Below are 20,661 nucleotides of genomic sequence, written 5' to 3'. Positions count from 1 at the left end.
AAAACTAATGGATGGAAAATAACCATTGCTTGCACCTATAATATAGTCACCCAGAAGCTATTAAACAGGATTTTATTAAAGGACTAGGAATTAAAAAGGGTGCATTTGATAGCAACATCAGTTGCTCAGTCAGCAAGCACATGGTGTACCAGTACTGGATGTACAAATTGGTTTTCTGGATGACACGATGCTGGCATCTCCCATCAGCGCAGATGTTGGTTTCTATCAAATACAGATGCCTCCTTTCTTCTCTTCTGTTTCCTGTGCACTCCTCTCTTTGGTTGCACTTGCATGCGTAGCAAATGGTTTTGGTTGATGCCTTGGGAGAAATTACATTAAATGGTGTCAGAGCGCGGAGTGTCTGATGTAGGAGTCGTGAGGGTTTACTGCTGTGCTACCGCTGCTCACAGAACACAATCACAAAACAAACTGTTCCAGACCGGCAGCAGAAAATGTTTTGAGCAGTCTGAAAGTCTGCATTGCTGCTAATGACCGACTGTCTTCTCTTTTCCCGCGAACACTCGCAGGCTCATGCTTGACAGGGGGAAGAAAGGACACCTGCACTGCAAAATGGAGCTTCAGTTTTGGTTTGTTTTTTGCATGACTAGTTCATTCAAATGACAGAATACTTATTTAGTTTGTTGGTAATTATATCTTATCTCTGCAAAAGGGAAGAACATTACTAAATATTCTGATAGCATTTTCTGGTCCATGAGTTCATTAACCCTTTCAGGCCTTTAAAGGCAATGAAGCAAAACACCTAGATCAGAGCTGAGCTCTCAGGTTGAACCTGGCAGCGTTGAATGGACAGAAACATAACGTCCTAGAGGTGTTCTAGAACATTTAGGTTAGGTAAGTGTGAAGTGTCAATGATATCAATTGATCCTGGTACCTAATGGCATTCAGAGTCCTGTTGTCTAGGTTGAGCCTGTTGAGGTCATGAATATGCCTCCACAGACCATCACTGACCCACCAGCAAACCGGTTATGCTGAACAATGTTACAGGCAGCATAACATCCTCCACAACTTCTCCAAGCTCTTTCATGTATGTCACATGTGCTCAGGGTGAACCTGCTCTCATCTGTAAAAAGCAATAGATGTGGACCTGCTAATTCAGGTATTCTGAGGCAAATGCTAATCAGACTCCTCTGTGCCAGCAGTGAGCAAAGGGCCCACTAGATGATGTCTGGCCTTCATAAGTCTGTTTCTGATTATCTGGTCAGAGACATCAACACCAGCGGCCTGCTGGAGGTCAGTTTGTAGCTCTGGCAGATACTGCTCCTGCTGATGGAATAACGATCTTGTGCTGTTCTCATAGAGTAGCCTCCTTTCTCCTGGAATGTCCTCCATGCTCGTATGACTTTACTGGCAGAAACAGTCTGTATGTCTGTATATGTAGAACATTACATCTGTTATGACATTCATATGCTGGATGACAGTCACTCTGGTTCACTTTTTTTTTTTTTTCCCAATTCAAGGTGAAAGATCTGAATTTGAGCCTGAAAGAAATGAAGTGAAGCAGACAAACACACACCCAGAAAGGCTACACAGGAGCCATTTTTTCATCTTTGACTATTATTTCCAACTGTTTCCAGTTGTGACTACAGTAATCAAACAGCTAAAGGGCCCCACCACTTGGCCAACAGTGGTCACTGCAATTACAAGGCAAAGATATTCAAAACTGTTCTCAGAAATGGTGATTTGGTGGCCCCCAGAGGATTCACATTGCTATTACAAGTCTGTATTCTTAAAACGGATCGATCATACAACAGAAGCAGCGGGATTTACCAAACATTATTTAATAAATGATTTTGCAATACAAAACATCTGTGCAAAAATATTCAGACAAAATACAAAGCCAAGGCCTCTCTTGATCAATATGCATGTAAACCTGTTATGGGTACACTGGCATTGAAATATACATATACTTTTGTTTCTTCTTACCAATAAAAGACAAAAAAAGGCACTATAATGAATTTTTGCCAAATACAAAAATACCTAAACTTGATTAAGATTCACAGTCTTGTGTACAAGTGGTTTGTGCACTGCTATATTAGTACATAGACTACATAAAAAAAGATGACTGTAGCCACAATGACGGCACCCAATGGTTGAAACCTTCACTTGAGCATTTTCACTTTTATTATTTTATTCTATTAGACTCTGTACACTCATACGGTAGCCATGCCTTATACTATTCTCTGCCTTATTAGCAATTGTCAGTGACAGCATCCTTAACAAAATGAGAAACGTCCTGTATTAAATAAGGCTTCACTGATGTCAAAAATCAAGTGAGAAGTGGACTGGACTGGGGGAGTCGCCCCCTGTTGGCCATCAGTGCAGACTGCGTTGGCCTTGCTTTTTTAAATCTGGAAGCAAAGTCCAGCTTATATATACAGTCTATGTTAGTATTCGTACATCATTTACATTGCTGGGGCTCATGGGTAAAGATGCTTAGGTAGCTCACTCTGCTTTAGAAAAATAGAATCACAAAAACACACAGAGAGGAAAGGCATTTGAAAAATACACTCTCAAATGATTTCAAATAGCATGGAAACAAGAGCACACCCTTCATGCTGCTAATAACAGCCAACCAGCTTCACTACTGACCTCTACTCACTTGAATGCTGAGGAAAACTAAAGAGCAGTAGGATTTATAAAGACAACTGAATTTGATTTTGATGCCATTTTTGCAGCTACTTTTTTCTTGTTGCTACATTTCACATGTGTCCACTTACTTTACAACTCAGAAATGCACTTTATTCTCTGCATGTCCTCAGTAAAAACAACCCGGATGTGTTATTGCTGTAGTTAAAACATGCACTCAGGAACATTCGCACCCATTGATTGTTGACTTGACACATTACTGCTGGTTTTCTGACTTTTGTTTTTAGGGAATGAAAGAAGCTTCATATTTGGCCTCTCATAAACCATCGTGGATGGCTGAGGCATAGTTTGTGCGGCTACGAAACTGAGACTCACCAAACACACACTTCGTCATCCTTCACTGGGAAACAGACAAAACGGTCAGACTTTTTTTTCAGGTTGTACTTTTTCTGTTAAAAGCTGCACGTGCTGAGCTTTTTTTTTCCCATCTCCAAAATGAAATCCGTAAAAACTTTCGGAAAAAACATAAAAGACTGTATCCAATCAATTATGCGGCGAATGAAGTGTTTGCCCTGAGAACGGTGTGGGTTAGCTGTGGAAGGAAGCGAGTGCTTTGTGATGTCTTTTGTTCATCTGCAGGGGGCCCTCTTGCCAGCTCTGAAGTTAGATGCGATGTCTCCCGGAGAAACAAAACTGGGGGGCGATGATGAAAAGAAATGATACTTAAAGGGAGGCCGATCAGATAAACTTCCATCTTCACTGTGTCCGGTCTTCTTGTTGCAGACGTCTCAGACAGCGTGATGAAGTTGGAAAATAAAAAAACAAAAAAAAAAAAAAACACACATTCAGCTGTCATTCTCAAAGGGACTTCTTAGCACCTGCATTAGTACTTTCATAGCTGTTGGCAGCATGGGAATTATGCATGCTAACATAAATGTTACTGATTGGTTTATGAGGGCCAAGGAGGCATCATTTATTGGAGCAGGCCACTGTTGATCGTTTTTATAAAGTTACTCGCCGTTCCAATTCCCTTGGATATTTGATTTTTTTGTGTTGACAAGCAAGCCAATGAACTAGTTTAGAAAAAAAGGCACCTGAAAGTCATCACATGAATATCCATGTCTGCCTGACATCCTGTAGGAAAAAGTCCATCGAGTGGGAATTGTTTAGTTTTTTTTTGTCTGATTGGAACACAAACTGTTGAATAAGGCCACGGGAAGAATGTTTTCACCTTTAAAGTGTTTTACTTAATAAAAAGTTCATTTGAATATATATCTTTGTATTTCATTCATTCATTCAGGACCTATGTACTGTATTTACACAGAGGTTAAAATAACATTTTCAAACCATGATAGTAAGTACGCCTCCTGTAAACAGTAAGGCATGACAGAGTCAGACAGCTGCTTATATAGCCTGCTTAGTGTTTCTTGGATACCCAGATGTGTGGCACGCTCCATCTCTGTTGGGTCTCGGTAAGACCAGAGAAGAACTGTGACGCTGCGCCACTGGCTGAAGCGCTAAACGTCTCATATCTGGGATCTAAGCTCAAAGAGGTTGAATATTTACAGGTCTGCAGTGATGACTGAGTCGTTGTACATCAGCACATCAGAGTCAGGGGTAAGCAGTGCTGAGGTCTGAGACACGTGGTCCACCATCCCCTTCTGGGAGATTTGTCCGTACACCTGAGCCGACCCTCCGCCGCTCCCCGGCATGATGCAGTGGGACAGCAGCGGCGTGTTGGCGTCATGGTTGGAGCCCGTAGTGGAGGGCACGCCGCTGACGTGACCCGTGCTGGTGGAGCCGCTAGCGCTGCTGGGGGAGCGGCTTTTTGGAGGGGGCAGGTGGTGCTGGATTACCCTAGTAGGCGGAGCTGGGGGTGCAAAGTGAGCTGGGAATGCTGCGTATCCTGGCGGGATTGGGTATCCGTTGACTGGGATAAAGCGCTGGTGGGTTTGGGTCACGGCCATGGGCGTCCATGCTGGAACTGCACCCATCTGTCCCGGCGCGGGAATAGCCTGGGCTGGGTAGAGGTACCCCGCGGTGGCGGCGGCAGCATAGCGTGGGTTGCTAAGGTTGCTGACGGGGCTGGCGCTGAGCGAGGTGGTCTGAGTGGTGGCGTTGCCTCCTCCTCCAGAGGGCGTGCTGGAGCTGGCGTGGGACGACAACCCCTCCCAAGCTCGCAGGCGGGCGTGAATATCCTTGAAGCGCGGCCGACGTGCTGGTCCTTCCTGCCAGCACTCTGTCATCAGACCATAAAACCTAAAAGCCAACAGAGTTATTTCATTACCACAAACAGCAACAATCAGACTGCTTCTAAAACTCTATTTGAATTGAATACACTAAACTAACCCTAATACCAGAGTCCAATAAAGACACTTGCACACTTGAGTTTCACCATTAGCTGGATGCACTATCTTCTTGTATACTTCTCATATTGCACCGGTAATTGCAACATACCTTGGTGGGCAGTCTTCGGGGCAGGGCAGCAGCTGCCTCTTTCTCACCATCTCCATCACTTCCTGGTTCGAGAAACCATAGTAGGGCTGTAGCCCGTAGCTGAAGACCTCCCACAGCACAACTCCAAACGACCAGATGTCCGAGTCTGTGGTGAACTTTCCCGAAGCGACGGCCTCAGGGGGCATCCAGCGGATGGGCAGCACAATTTTAGGCTGGAGGCAGTAGTAGTCTGAGGAGTAGATCTCTCTGGAGAGACCCAGGTCAGAAATCTTGACGTGGAGCTGCTCGCCTACCAAAATGTTCCGAGCTGCGAGGTCCTTGTGAACGCAGAAGTGGCTGGCCAAGTACTCCATCCCAGCAGCCACCTGGTTCACAATATTTAGAAGATGTTTGAAGGAGCAGTGAAAGGTAGACATTAAAACACTGATTTTAATTCAAAGTTTCTACATGAGCGATTAAGATCATCATCAACATTTCATGTAAATGGTTCATGTTTAAATGGAAGGCACAACAGTACTTCTTCCACTACGCTTGTAGCCAACTACGAGGATGTTTTTAGATCCTACCTGTATGGCCATATGCAGAAAATCTCCATGATCCAGGCTGGATTTCACCGTGCCGTCCTCATCGCTGCTACAGCCGACGTCTGAGTGTGGCGAACGCATGATGAGGAACTCGTGGAGGTCACCTTGGGGCAGAAACTCAAACAGCATGCAGACTGGCTGCTCCTGGGTAACCACACCCACCAGGCACACCAAGTTGGGGTGCTGAAGCTCGGTCAGCACTGCGGCCTCCTTTGATGAAGTTGGATAAATAACGGTGAATTTCAAAGAAACAAACAAACAAAAAAAGGTGGCTGGCAGGTTGATTTCAACATTTACTGGAAAAGTGGATATTTACAAAAGATGTGGGAGTTTAATGGAGAAACTGAGTCTGAAACTGTGTGGCTTTGACAGGTGATTATAAGAAGATCACCCAAGCTGGTTTCACAACGGCTCATTGATCACTTTTGAAATTGAGTCGATGGCAGTACCACTTTAAAATGTGGGCACAGTTCAGGTCTGCCTCACTTTCTGTAAACGGAAAGTGAGGATTACGTCTTACACATGCCGACTGCCTCAACCCGCCGTCACATCTAAATTTATCTGGACAACCTTCCACCAAGTTACAGTTTATTTTGGGAGCTATTTCCAGAGAACTCATCTACAGTTGAGCAGTTCAGCCGTCTCCAATCTTTCACCGCGTCTACCTTCTATAGACATACAACAAGCCGTGCTTGAAATCTTGTGGGCCTAGACGCCTTTCCTCTAAGAAAGCAGCCACATGTAGTTTTTAGCAATAGGATATTTTAGTGGTACATTTCATTTTCCAACTCTACACAAAGACGACTGATGCGGCTTCATTATTGTATATATATATATATTTTTATGTGTGTTGTAAAAACGGTTAATTTAGAAACATTTCTTACTTGCTGGAAGTCAGCCCACTGCTGGGCATTGGAAATGTCTTTGAGGGTCTTTATGGCCACAAGCTGGGCCTGGTCCATGCCCGGCAGATACAGATGACCTTTGTAGATCTTCCCTAGAGTACATTCTCCGAGCTCCTCCATGAAACGGACGGCTGATAAGGGAAGCTCCTTGGCCTTGCTCTACAGAAAGAAGGAGGAGGAAAAAAATGGTAAGGTGACATCAACAGGTTGAAAACACATTCAACAAAAATGAAATCATTACTTTCTTTGTCGGGTCAGCAGCCTTTCATCACCGCTGTCCTTGTAGGGAAAAGAAAACATGATGTCGCTGCTTTCAATCTGATGTAGGCGAACTGCCTAATATAACACCAAATCCGTGTTTGAATTGTAGAAGAAAAATAAAACTATAGCTCAGAGCTGATAATTCACGCAATCAGACTCAGCCCATTACATCAGCCCCCAAATCGCCCCTTTCACGCCTCTGGAAAGCGATTTGGGAAAATTGCGAAATCTGGCAACATGTCGCAGCTTAAAAATGTCATCTGGCTGACAGGTTAAGCAAAATTTGGGAAGATGAGGCAATTAATTCTCTTGCCAGTAAACCCTAGAATCAGCTGCAACAATAGCAGAAAACAATGTAGCGCTCCCTGTGAGGGATGACTTTGCTTTTTCATCTTTTGGAACTCACTGAGGAGTGCTCTGACTGGAATGCTGGGTTACAGCACATCTAAATCCAACAGGAATGAGCTGGGCTGTGGGGTTAGGACAGGGTCAGGCACGTTTTGGAATTCATTTAAAGTAAATTGCAGTCAATTAAATCCATTTCCTCATTAAGATAAAGAAAACGAATGATTCAAATGGAGAAAATGCGGTTCAGCAGTTTCCCACAAACACCACAGCAGATACACTGTGTAAATGCCATCTGTTAGAAATTAGTCACCTTAATAAGTATATTTAGTGTCAGATTTCTGTGTAAAATAGTTGAGGGGAAAGCAGATCACTTGTTTAAGAATTCATGAGGACTGTTCATCACCTTACCATCTCTCAAAAAAAAAAAAAAAACCCGAAATCCAGGGAAAATGGCCTTCTTCAAAGGAAAGTTTATAAGAATTTATTTTTTATATTTTATGAGTGATTATTTTTTAATTTTTTAGGGGGCAAAGTCTGTGAGCTACACTTCTGAAAGTGTGAGCACAGACTTTCAAACCTCAGCTCAAGTTAATCCAATTTGGATGTCCGATCTCCAGCAGCAGCTTGGGAGGCCAGTAGAGGAGATGGGACCCACATTTTGTTTACAGCTTCACATGTGCAAAGCACGTAATAGACTTTAAAATGGAGCAAATCAGCTGAACACTTCACAGATATTAAAGCCTGATTATGGGGGAAAAACACATTTTCATCCATCTTCAGTGCGATAAGTCCCAGGTATGATGCCATAACTTTTTTTGAGACTCTTATCCAAAATCTGTGACGGTATTTTAATTTCTCAGTATGAATTTTTTTTTTTTAACATAACGTCTTATTACAATGTGTATCTTTCCCCTGATCTTTTCTTCAGGCAAATCTGTGATGTCAGGTTTCTGTGTGTGTCTTCTTTTTTTATTTTGATCATTAAGATTAGTCTTCTTTGCAACCAGAGCATGACCACGGTTGATAATCATACCGACCATCTCATTAGAACAGCACCAACAGATGACGGTGGGGATGTTGGGGACTGAATATTTTTTATATAAAGTCGATGGTGCCAAACTGCCACTCGTATCTATGCTTGGGAAGAGATAAAAGGTGCAGAAAGGTTGGCAGAGATTTCCAGATTCCAGGAACTTTGAGATGAATAATGAAATTCCTCTGTGAGGACACATGCACTCACACACTCACACATGCACACCGTCTGTACGAGCTCTGAGGGGGGTGGTGAGTGTGTGTGTTGTGCATGATGTGAGACACAGATGTTTTTAGTTATGGGTTTTTTCCCCGCTGTCTTTCCTCCCCACACCCAAACCCTCAGAACCTCCTCACACCACCACAGATTTCTATGTGTGTGTCTAAATGGACTGTCATAGGCAGTAACCCTTGGGTGACCCCCTGCAAGCAAAGCCTGTTAGGTAGCAGCTTAATCCAAGACAAAGCTGCAGATAATGAAAACAGGAAAGAAAGACATTTGACTTAGTAAAACGTCTAAAAGTCGGAATATTTAGCCCATATAAAAAAGTTTTTAAAAGACAGAAATCACACAGCCGCTCCCTTTTATTAAAATTTTCTTGTAGATCTGTAAAATTTAGCTACAAGGCTGAATGGACGCATGAGGGCGGGGCTTTGGTAATCTTTCAGCTGATGGTTATGCAGTCTGCTATATTTCAGAACCAAGTTGGCAACAAAGACCATTTAAAATCAACTGTATAATTCCATGACTGCATGGCTGTCACTCTCCTGTAAACGTAACTCTTTGCAGACACAAGGTCTTCATGTAAACAGCAAGGAGAGACTCCCTTTTTAGGTCAGTGAAACATTTATTCCAGTCCCCCTCCCAAAAAACCCTCAGAAACTAAATAAAGCAAGGATATTAATGGATTCTGACGCATCTGTGACATCTGCAATTCTCTCCGCGGCTCTTCGCTGTAATACTATACGCCTTACCTTGAGCATCAGCTCAAGTGTGCCCAGCAATATATGCTGTCTAGATAAACCCCCAACCCTCCGCCCTCAACCACCACAATTATGTGGAAAAAAAGATGCGCTTACACGACATGACAGGGTGTGCAGCCTTGAAGGCAACATGATACTCATGCTGATGTGAGCTGTGTGTTTTACTGGGAGACCATGATATACATTACAAAAAAGAAAAAAGCTCCAGTGGTATTAGGATGGACAGAAGCATAGAAATGGAAAACTAGATCTACCTGGACTTTCACAAAGCTCTGAGCAGTAAGAGAAATGTGTTCTTTCAACAGGCAGACACATCGCATATCGCACAGAGACCCAGAGATTATGCTGTGCGACTCCCACCTTTACCTAAGCAATGCGCAGGCTCTCCACAGAGAGTCCAGAGAAGCAGGAACTTAAGTCCCTGGTTGGATGACCCCTTTTGGAATCAGGAGGACCCTAAAAGAAGTCCGTGTAGCCTCAGCTCTGTAGACACACACACACCAAGTGAGCTGAGGGCCATTCCTCTCATTGACAGTCCTGTTGAGATGACACCGCTCCCTCCAGTTCCTCCACCTCCTCGAGCAGCTTGTCCATCACAATTGCCTGTTTTCTCTGCTAAACATTTAGGAGCAGGTCAGTTCAAAGGTGATGCTTTTCTTTAGTGGTTACACCTGCTGTTAATCAGTTAGTTTAGATTTTAAAATTTGACACTGTAGATTATCTATTTTAATGCTAAATTACACATATTCTTGCTGTCCATTCATTTTATATGCTTTTTTGTAGAAAAAAAAAATCAGGAAGAAAAATGTCTATTGTTGTTTTTTTTAGTAAGATGTCAATTTGTAGTTATTTATTTATTTTTTTGTCTAAACAGACACGAAGGTCATTCGTGGAATAAGAGTCTTGACAGTAAAAGACAAATTTGGGCCTATTTTGGAAAAACTGCAGCATTTCCAGGATGGGATTGTAACGTCACCTGGACACACAGTACCAACCAAAACATTTACTGCAGTAAAGCCTTTGACTCCAAAACCTCCAACAGTTCCCATACCGCAAAAACGAGGACCTCGGCTTGGGACGCTGCTGCGCCGTGCAAAAGTCGTCCCTATAGACGGTAAGTGGTTTTCCTCAGTAACTGTAGAAGATGCTGAATAATCAAACTTTAAATTAAGAGATTTTTTAAAAAGATTTTAATGAACAATTAATCACTGCATCATGTACAATGCTTCAAATTAGAAGAAATTACATTTTCTCTTTACTAACCTCGTTGATTATCAGACAAGAAAGCAGACAGTCAGTGCAGTCAGAATAATCCAAGAGAGGGCAGGGTCAAACTCCCGCCTCTAGCTACACCTGTAGAGAGCCTGTCCCACAGCTTTAGTCTGCTGTCTTCAGACGACTGGTAAGAAGCGTAGTAAGGAGACATTAAATACTGCACAGAAACAGTGCTGCATAATGTGGCTGTGTTATTTGTGGTGTTCCTGAAGTCGTGTTCAATGTTGTGTTGTGTAAATACAGGATTAAGAAAAGACAGGGGTTGCAAACTATTCAGTCTCTGGCAAAGCACCACTCGGACATCCTGAAGACTAAACTGCATGAAGTGTGTCTGGTCCTCACTGAGGAGGTATTGCACACTTTATGTTTCTTATATGTGTTTCATGCAGCTAGTTTCCCTTCAAGCGCATACTACAGCCTCAACTGATGATTTTCACTCACATTTTAGGTGAAAAACCAACGCTCAGCAGTAGCCTGTGAGGCCATACATACCATCGATGAGCTCTACATTCAGCTCCAGAAAACAATGGACCCAGAAGTTGAAACAACAGGCCGAGCTCTATTGCTGAAGCTTGCACAGACCAACAACAACTTTCTTCATCAGGAGGTCAATCTGGCGCTTGATGCCATGGTGGAAAATTGCAGCCATGGACGGATTCTGAGCGCTCTGTTTAACACAGGACTGACGTAAGAGGAGAGAAGAAGCTGTAGTGATTTTATTAGAAGACATGAAAGAGAGATGATGTTCACTGAGTTGTGTGTCTAATATTGTCCTTGCTCAGCCATCGCTGTGTCGCAGTGAGGAATAGCACAGCTCAACACCTGCACCAGCTGGCTGACAAAGTTGGAGCAGCCGTCATCCTGAAAGCAGGAAGCTTCACTGAAAGGTTTCTAATTGCTGCCTCTAGAATGGCAGGGGATGCTGCACCTGAAGCCAGGTGGGTACTTTTAAATGGGTTTGAAGTGCATCAATGTTTTATTTTCTGTGAGTTTACACAATTAATGACAACTGTAATCTTCCACAGGTATCATGGGCGAACAATCATCAAGAAACTGACCCTTCACAAGGACTTTATGAATTTGTGGATGAAGATTGTCCCTGAAAAAGACAGGCGTCCTGTGGAGAAGAGCCTGAAAAAGGCTAATAATTACAGGCAGCAGGTCAGCATTCAGACTAGGCTCTCCTCTCCAGCAGGGCCTGGGATCCCCAGATGTGACAATGCAAGTCCTGACGAGTACAGAGGAGAAGAGCTACAGTAGCAGCAGCACTCTGAGGCTAAGCTGGGAAAGTGGTTGGAGGTTCAACCATCATGACCACAGACAGTCCCAGTCGCTCTGCAGGAGTAAACTTCTCCATCTTCAGGACTACAAACTATTTCTCTGAAGGACAATATTATTTAGATTTACATTAATTATTATTACATCATTCTTATTATTACATTATTTGTATTATTTCATTATTATTATCACATTTTTAAGATCCTGAATGGACAATGAATGAATAAATCCCTTTTTTTTTCATGTGAATTAAAATGGCACTTTGGTTGGCACATATACAGTTTCTGTTTTTCTGTCAACAAATATTAATACATTCTTAGTTCTCTTGTTTTCGTTTTTAACCCATGATTTTGCATTTTTATCAGGATTCAAAGTCATTTTTATAACATAAAGAAATATTAAATAAATACTAGAAAGTGAAAATTTCAGAAGAAATTTTAAGTGTGTCTATGCTAATCAGTGTAGTTTAGAATAGAATAGAATAGAATTCAACTTTATTGTCATGTACAGGTACAGGGCAACGAAATGCAGTTGGCATCCATCCAGAAGTGCTTTAGTGATATAGATATATTACAATATATATTAGCAATAATATAGATATGTAAGTATATTACAGAAATGGGTCTATTATGGAATGTTATAATGTACACGGTATGAAGTATGTTGTGAATATTCTATAACTATAAGTATGTACAGGCTGTAGTGAGTACAAGCTATGTACAGGCTATGAACAGGATATAAATATGAAAAACTATACAGAATATGAAATAAATAACTTTACAGAAATAATGGGAACTATGCAAGTTGTAAACAGTTGTAGGATTAAAAATTATCGAATGTACAGGTTTGCCATTCATACGGCTACAGAGAGCAAAACTCAGCAGAGCAGCCATTCTCCACCATGAACTATGGTAAAAACAAACACCGCTCGCACCTCACAGATGACAGCTTACAGTTTTGTGTAAAGATGAGGTGACTTCGTACAGCCCCGATTTGCAGACGCTGTGCACAGAGGTTCATGAGCAGAAGTCCCATTGTACCACGGCAGACCCGACAATGTTTGCATGAACACGCTTTGAAGCATTACGTTATGGACCACTTTTCACACATGGTTGGTGTACCCACACAGCCGGCTGTAGCTTTTCAACTCACAGCCCAACACACACCAAAAAAAAAAACCAGCCGAGAGAGCACAGACTTTACGCCCGTGGGTCCACCTCCCCTGCAGCGGCACTGCAGACCACGCCCTGCCACACACATCAGACACGTAAAATAAATATTTATGCACTTTTGCATTCACTTTTTGTTTTTTGTTATTTTTACACAGTGTTCTGAATGATTAACAATGGTCTACAGCCAATCTTGTGTATTAGTATACAAACTTTGGTTGTAAGATTCAGATAACTATTTAATAAAAGGTAAATATTTTATATGAGAGCAAGAAAGAAAAGTATATCTTTGTGTCCCCCTTTCCCTGTTAATGCCCCACCTGGCCCCCTGGCAAAAGCTTTGCTAGATCCGCCCCTGCACAGTTACCAGCTGTCAGCTACACAAAAAAAGGAGCTTGGTGTTATTTGTCTCTCAGAAACAGTTGATAACTTTCCTTCAACTCATTCATGTCACCTAAAAGGTAAACCTGTTTCTCCATCACCAGTTCAGCTCTGATGACTCAGTAAGGACATCTCATGGTTAGGACCAGCCCTTTTTTTTACAGCTGTGGCTCCAGCAAACATCAGCTGATACTAGAAATTAAAATCAAATGAATTCTAACAACAGCTGATCAAGCTTAAACGTGCTGCTGTTGTTTAGCGCAATAAACAAACAAGAGAAAAGCCGATCATTGATCAGTTTCATGATTGAAGTTTCAACAGGCGAGAGAATGACAGGGGAGGCTGTCATAACGTTCAACATCAGTAACTTAGCGTGCACACAGCTGTCGTGCTAGCTAGCACGCAGAACGAGTTATTGTAACTGTCAGCACAAGGAAAATAAACTACACCTAAACTCGGTTTATATCTGACCCAAATAGAGTGCAGTTCATAACTTCTTACCTGAAATTCAGTTCACCTCACGCTCTGACCGACAGCCGCCTGCTTCTCCTGCCTTCGGTTTCCCTTATCCACGATTGAGCTCCGTTAGCCACCACTGGTCGATCGGCGGCCGCCTCGCCGCCTCATATGTCTCTTTCCCCACATATGAGGGGAAAGAGACATACACCGGTGGCTAGCTGCCCTCTGTTGTAGCTCCGCGTTAGCCACCACCCAACAACTCAGTTATTTTTCCCACATCGACCAGCATCATCGGCCCATATAAACGAAATATAAGTCCACTGAAACACAGACTGTTTGCGAGCGATCGGGGTGGGGGGGGGGGGGGGGGGGGGGGTGAAAGGAGTTAGAGCCGCCTCACTGTAAGCGAAGCCCGGGTGCTTTTTAGCTAAGGGTCGCTAGCCGCGCTAGCTAGCTAGCAGCAACACGTAAGAGAACTTGCTAATATGGGATGTCTTGATAAAACGAGCAGCTATTTGAAGTTTACACACCTACATTCTCACCTGAAAATATCTTTAAAGTTTATTTTGTGACCTAGAAACACTAATAAAAAACATATATAAAACGAAGAGGTAGCCGCCATTGTTTTACTCGGCAGAATTGTGGGATATGGAGTTTTCCACCAAGCGGAAAAATAATAATAAGAATAAGAATAATAAAGCCGACGAATAGTAATAAGTGTGCCTCTTGGCATAGGCACACTTAAAAAGATGAATTAAGTGAGAGGACCAAGGATAAGGAGAAGTGTAAGGGAAGGGTGTGGAAAAAGAGACAGTGAGAAATAAACAGGAGGGAGGTGGTGGGGTGCAGTTGAACATTCCTGAACCTGCTGAGCTCTGATGACGGATCTGATGCTTTGTCTGAGACAGGTCGTTTCCACACACACTCAAGCCAGTAACCCCGGCATGCCGTGACATATCCCTAATGACACACAGAGGGCTGTGCCAGTGTTTTGACTCCTTCTGCAGTCTGTTTGCATGCCAAACGACAGCCTCTTTACAGTCATTACACAACAGCGTGATGATGCACTTAGTGTCCACTTCAAAATCGTGAAGTTTACAGTGTTTAATTTTTGCGTTGATATTACATGTAAAAAGTGTTCTATATCTGCAGAAATAAACGGTAATCTGCAGGATTACCAGGAAGGCCCTCCGTCATTTATTCCCCACCCTGAGTGCCATCTGCTGTGACTGTAACGCTCCCTACCTTAGGCTTGTATGCAGTCGCGAGCATGGACATCTCAACGTTCTGGCCGCGGACGGGTTTGGGTTGGCGCGTCACGGGAGGCCTGGAGGACTTCTGGTTGTTGCGGCACACGCAGATGAAGAAGAAGAGCAACGCGATGGCTAAGGGGATTACCACGCTGGGAACCAGGATGTACAAGATCTCAATGCCAGACTCCTTATGGTCTAAACAGATGGGACATCGAGAGAGGGGAATCATGTCATTTCACACGTCACACATGTGTCACAAAGGCAACATCGCAAACTACGATTTAAAACTAGCGTCTCACCACAGAGGGGTATGTCGCAGAGCTCCATTCTGACCCCCTCATCTAGTGTGAAGCACCAGGGGGCCTCGTGTTTGTTCCCTGGGTTGCGGCAGTACGAGTGTCCTCCGTTAAGCTCCGGGTAGCGCACAGCCTGGTAGTTGTGGCTGTGAGGATACTGGGAGTTCCACGGCTGACACTGACGCCCTGACTTGGTTATGCTTACCGTCCCTCTGTAGTCTACCCCACTGTTGTTATAACATTTGTGATCTGGTGGAATATAACAGACAATGATGTTTTAGCAGCGTCAACACAGTAAATCATTACAATTGCCACATGAACATGTCTCACTCTTGTTAATAGGCTCTGTCATAGGGATCCCGATCCTCAGACAGTTGGCGGCCTCGGGGCTGTCGGAAGTAGCCAGGTCATCGCAGTTTGGCAGTTTCAGTCTCTTCAGTATTATCGGGTTGGAGCGGGCGATGATGTACTCGGTTTTACACAAGTCGTTCTCCAGGATCTCGCATTCGTCCTTACAGAGGTCACGGGGTTTGTCGGACCCCGAGCTGCGGTCGCACGTTGGGAAGGCAAAGTGGCAGAGGGAAGGGATGGCGAACTGCGAGCAGCGGTCAGACAAATGGTTGGACGTCCCGATCATGGTGAAGGCCGCTGGGAACGAGAGGATTCAATTTCAGTTGCTTGAAAGTTTCTAAATAACGAAGAATTAGGAGACTGAATAAAAACAGAGAATTTCATACTTTAAATGCACGACTCGCGCACAGCGATGCTGTTCACTTATTGCAAACATGTGCATTGCTGCGGCTGTCATTATCACTACGGCGACTACGATGAAGAGGAGACGCGAATAAAAAGCGGCCAAGTGAACCTGACAACCATCCAAATGTTTCTCCAGCACATGTTGCTTGAGTAAAAAGGAACATAGAGATCAGTAAGTGTGACATTAAATTCAAGATGCTGAATCTGGACTCTGATATGATTTACAGTCCTACTGTTGGCCTGTTACGACTCTGTGGCGCCATAAATCTCAATTATCACTCGTCCTTGATGTTTCAGATCAGGCTCTGGATTCATGGCCTGCGTCATTCCCTGAACTGTTGCACGGATATAATCAATAATGACCTCTGAGGACAAACGCATGCATACGCATAAAACAAAAAGCACACACGCTGAGACACAGACGTGTAACAACACTGGAAACAGTGTGTCGGCCACATGTGATTCATACTGAGTGGTGAACTCCCTTTGAACTCTCTAAGTGACGTTCTGCTTCCTTCCTGGAGCATATTAATTATGATTACCTTCTGAAAAATCTGAATTTACACAAAGTTTTTATTGAATTACTACATCTTTTTTATTTTTAGTAGCAAATTATGTCTCTAAAAGAGTTTGGCAGTTTCAGTCTCTTCAGTATTATCAGTATTATCAGTATTATTTGTCTTTTAGAGACAAATTATGTCTCTGAAAGACATAATTTTCTCCCATTTAATTGAATCTACCAAAAATGCAGGTGCCATCTGCCATCAAGAGCAAGGACAGAAGAAGCGGCACTTATTCCAATTTTTCAAACAAAGCATAAAGAAATGACTTTTGGCTCAAGACTTTTGCACAGTACTGTATGCCCTTTGGTCATTGATTGTGTTCAGTTGTCTTTCTTGAATCTGCAGGAACTAAATATTTAGTAACATGGAATCATCTTCATCAAGTTAAGCCTGTACACACAAACTAATCAAACGTTTCTTATGAATGAATATGTATTTATGATGGATGTAGAAGTAAATTTAATCTATTCTCAAAACATTAATTCGATTTGTGTTGGCTCGAAGGAGGTTTAGCCCGCTCAAACTCACCTGTGATCTGGGTCTCAATCTCCCCCTGCATCTGCAGCGAGTCGACAAAAATGCTGCGGTTGCCGATAAAGCGGGCGCAGGCTATGCCTCTGTACGGCTGGCAGAATCCATCTTCAGGAAACCCGTTGCTGAGAGGTCAGAGGGGCGAGAAAGAGAGGGTGCTTTTAAAGTTCGTCTGAACAACATGAATCAATTTCATCGACTCTTTCACAGGAAAACCACTAGAGGTCAGTCTACATTAGCATATCCCACAAGACCAACTAGTTCCACTTCTGTGGAGGGAAAGGCTGCTCCTTGCTGCCTTTGCTTGGCTACAGATCAGGCAAACTCAAAGGCAGATATCTAATACACATAAATGTCCTTATTCACAGTAAACTGCTTTAAGAATTAATATCTCACGTCGGACTTTATTCGTGTTGCGTCAGAGAGTCGTCACTCTGAGCCACAATTTAAAACATATGAAAGGAGAAAGAGAGCAACCTTGTTTCTACAGCTATGCAACTCCACTCAGTGAGCTTCTTTTGGGGCATTTCTTTTAATTTCCTCGTTAATGTAACGATTCTTATCCCGCTTAACACAGTCATCATCATCCTCTCCCCTTCCTGTCTCACTCTCTGTGCTTTTTTATTCTTTCTCCACACACACACACACACACACACACACACACACACACACACACACACACACACACACACACACACACACACACACACACACACACACACACAAAGCCCACGCTCACCGGCAGACCACTCGCTCAGTGTGAGATCACTTTGTCATGCGCTTTAAGTCATACCATATGGGACGTTAAGACCAGGCACAACTGCAATATGTGGTATAGGCGAGTCCACGATGCCACTGCATATATGAAGTATATCCTCATGGTGCAGACCTGCTGCCTGAGTAATGGCGAACAGAAGCAGCTAGACTATGACATTTTTAATATATTTAACTTAAAGTGCAGCCAATCACAGCTAAGACACAGGCCTCAGCTGTGATTGGCTGAACAATAACACCAATAGTCAAACATTTCGACTCTGATAGGTAAGGTGGCCCCGAGAGGTCGATCGGACCGCAGCTTATGAAAACACCAGCAAATAGAAAAATGCTGAAAAAGCACACAAAATAAAACTGAATAAAAACCCCAATAGAAATAGAAAAAAAGTTGCTAATAATCACAAAACAACACACAAATGTTTTTGGGGAGACAATAATGTGACGGAAGAGTTGCACAAATGACAAGCCAACAGTAGATGGCCAATAGCAAACTACCTACAGTATTATATGAAAGTGTGCAATTAAAACAACAATATAACACATAACATTGATGAATCCTCAACTGCTTTTAATGACGCCTCCGTATTTTTTGATTTCTGTCCGTTCTGTGGCTGGTCCATCACATTATTGTGTCCCCAGAAACATTTCTGGATTTTGTTTTTTCTACTTCTGTTTTATTCAACTTCTGTTGTGTTTTCTACGCTTTTGCTGCATTTTTCTATTTACTTAGTGTTTCCTTAACTTGCAGTCTGTTTGACCTTTCAGGGCCACCATATATGGGGGTTTAAAAAACACTATTGTGTAGCAGCCTAGTGAGAATTTAACTGCTTCTCTACTTCTTTTGCACATCATTCTTTTATTACAGCTTTACAGAAACGTCACTTTTGCTAATGAGAGTTGGATGGTTTACAAGAGATGGTACAAAGTGCCAAAAGCACTAATTTTACTCCACAAGCTGTAAAAATTGCACACACATTCCCCCATCCTGGTTTGGTGTGAGTGTGAGGTCAGTAGGTTACCTCTCTCTGTGGAGTGTTAAGTGACTGAAGGGCCAAGGTCAGTTAACCCCCTTTCCCTGTCTGTGCAGATCTTAAATGGGCTTTCCAGACATGGACACACACTCACACACACACTCATGCACACACACACCCACACTCACACACATGACTACCAGGGCAGCGGTCTGCATACTGCCGATTCCTCAGAGATAGGGTAACTTTACAACTTAATGCAGGTTTAAACAGATTTTATCCCCGGAATATGTAATTTCCTACTAAAATATGCAGTAATAATGACTTCATGTTGCGGTGGGCCTGCAGAGGGCTTAGCACCCCTTCAACAAGCCGCAAATGCATAAACTGATACTCCTTTGGATGTTTTTCACCCTTTTGGGGAAGAGCCGCCTGTGTTTAGGTGAAAGCAATAAAGGGAGTGTCTGGTAATTGTAAGCAGTAATAATTGAATAATTTGAGAGACTTACAATTGGTTAGGTTCCTGCCATTTTTGAACGTAATGAAGTGGAACATAAAAAAAGGTAGCTCTGGCATGAGAAAACATACACAAACGGGATAAAGAGCGAGGGCTGGAGTGTGTCCAGGCAACCCAGAGGTTAGTTTGGTTGTGCGTCACAGAGAACGGTGGACACAAACATCCACACTAGCATGAAGCCACACACAGACAAGCAAATGACAAGGGAGAGGAGACGATCCACCGCAGTGCAGCCAGATCCCCGCGGGCAAATTATAACTACTGCAAGTCAGAACGCCCTAAACCAAAGCGGCTCAGCTTGAATCCCAAGTCGCCCTCACTGGGCTTCCTGTATTTTAGCTTCTTTCACTGGTTTCCAAATCAACGGAGCTTCCAAGACCATGTCTAAGAAGATGATTAAAGCATCTCGTCTGGTAGGGAAGGAATGGATAACAGCATGTTCGAAGAGCGATAGACACATCTACGAAAACCTAATCACTGTGAGACATCTGAGGTTTTCCGAAAACCTCTCTCGGTGTTTTCTTGTCCATTTATTTTCTCATGTGTTTGTGTGTGTCAGTGTAAGCTATCCCGAGCAGGGGAAAGCTAAGCGCGGTTGCTATTTGTGTAAACAGTGAATAACTGTTCAGGCCTTTGATTTTACACACTAACGCCACGGGCCCTCTGTATAATGTTTTATAACAGTTAATTACAAAGGGAGCCTTCTCCGTTCCAGACTCGATCTATAATCCAGATATAAACAGAAAGACGAGCCTCACCACAGAGCCTAAACAAGGTGCTGAAGACACTGATGCATTGTCCAATTACATTTTTTCCGACCTCATTATTTATTCAGGGAAGTGCTTGCTGAGCAGCCATGGTCTTTTTCCACCCAACACCCAGGTTAACATCCACAGTATTAAATAGAGACTAGTATTTACCAGACCTGTGTGGTAAATACATTTGCACAATAGGTGTGTAGAAAAGATATAGAGTTCAACTCATTCGATTCATATGTAATTCAAGTATTTATTTACTTTTTTCACGCTCGAAATAAATAAATAGGGAGATGGATATAAATGGAACATCTAGCTCATGTGAGCCACATGAAGCAACCCTGAATTGGACAAATGGAAGACGTTGGATGGGTGGATGGTTGTTGAAGAATGGAAGTACAAAAACACCTACGTACATGTTGTTATTACCTGGTTGGACCCCATTATAACCGTCCTTTCAAAACAGCTTTAATTCTTGGTGGCACAAGATTTTATCCATACTAGC

The 20,661-nt window shown here is 43.0% G+C and overlaps 2 protein-coding genes across 5 annotated transcripts in view; one reads left to right on the top strand and one right to left on the bottom strand.

Annotated features, from left to right (window-relative positions):
- Window positions 1-1,779: 1,779 nt before the first annotated feature.
- ror1 (receptor tyrosine kinase-like orphan receptor 1) overlaps window positions 1,780-20,661 on the bottom strand; it is a 135,596-nt gene continuing 116,714 nt past the window's right edge. For both annotated transcript variants that reach the window (XM_026147809.1, XM_026147810.1), the window contains exons 5-12: window positions 17,137-17,264; window positions 15,620-15,937; window positions 15,293-15,538; window positions 14,986-15,188; window positions 6,533-6,712; window positions 5,631-5,858; window positions 5,065-5,429; window positions 1,780-4,866 (exon numbers count right to left, since the gene is read on the bottom strand). In XM_026147809.1, the coding sequence (XP_026003594.1) occupies window positions 4,170-4,866; window positions 5,065-5,429; window positions 5,631-5,858; window positions 6,533-6,712; window positions 14,986-15,188; window positions 15,293-15,538; window positions 15,620-15,937; window positions 17,137-17,264 (2,365 nt within the window). In that variant the 3' untranslated portion in view covers window positions 1,780-4,169. The remainder of the gene's footprint in view (window positions 4,867-5,064; window positions 5,430-5,630; window positions 5,859-6,532; window positions 6,713-14,985; window positions 15,189-15,292; window positions 15,539-15,619; window positions 15,938-17,136; window positions 17,265-20,661) is intronic.
- On the top strand, window positions 10,019-11,869 carry LOC113009499 (uncharacterized). 3 transcript variants are annotated; one of them, XM_026147812.1, is made up of 5 exons: window positions 10,019-10,292; window positions 10,457-10,580; window positions 10,697-11,140; window positions 11,236-11,391; window positions 11,566-11,869. In XM_026147812.1, the coding sequence occupies exons 3-5, from the start codon at window positions 10,980-10,982 to the stop codon at window positions 11,711-11,713; spliced, it is 465 nt and encodes a 154-aa protein (XP_026003597.1). In that variant the 5' UTR covers window positions 10,019-10,292; window positions 10,457-10,580; window positions 10,697-10,979; the 3' UTR covers window positions 11,714-11,869. The 3 variants fall into 3 exon arrangements, 2 of the variants coding, with proteins under 2 accessions (XP_026003597.1, XP_026003596.1); XR_003270187.1 differs by lacking the exon at window positions 11,566-11,869 and having other exon boundaries at window positions 11,253-11,265; XM_026147811.1 differs by lacking the exons at window positions 10,019-10,292; window positions 10,457-10,580 and having other exon boundaries at window positions 10,592-11,140; window positions 11,236-11,869.

Source organism: Astatotilapia calliptera, chromosome 17 (assembly GCF_900246225.1).
Source record: "Astatotilapia calliptera chromosome 17, fAstCal1.2, whole genome shotgun sequence".
NCBI classification, from domain to species: Eukaryota; Metazoa; Chordata; class Actinopteri; order Cichliformes; family Cichlidae; genus Astatotilapia; species Astatotilapia calliptera.
The sequence above is the reverse complement of the archived record's forward strand: the minus strand, read 5'-3'. Positions and strand labels throughout refer to the sequence as shown.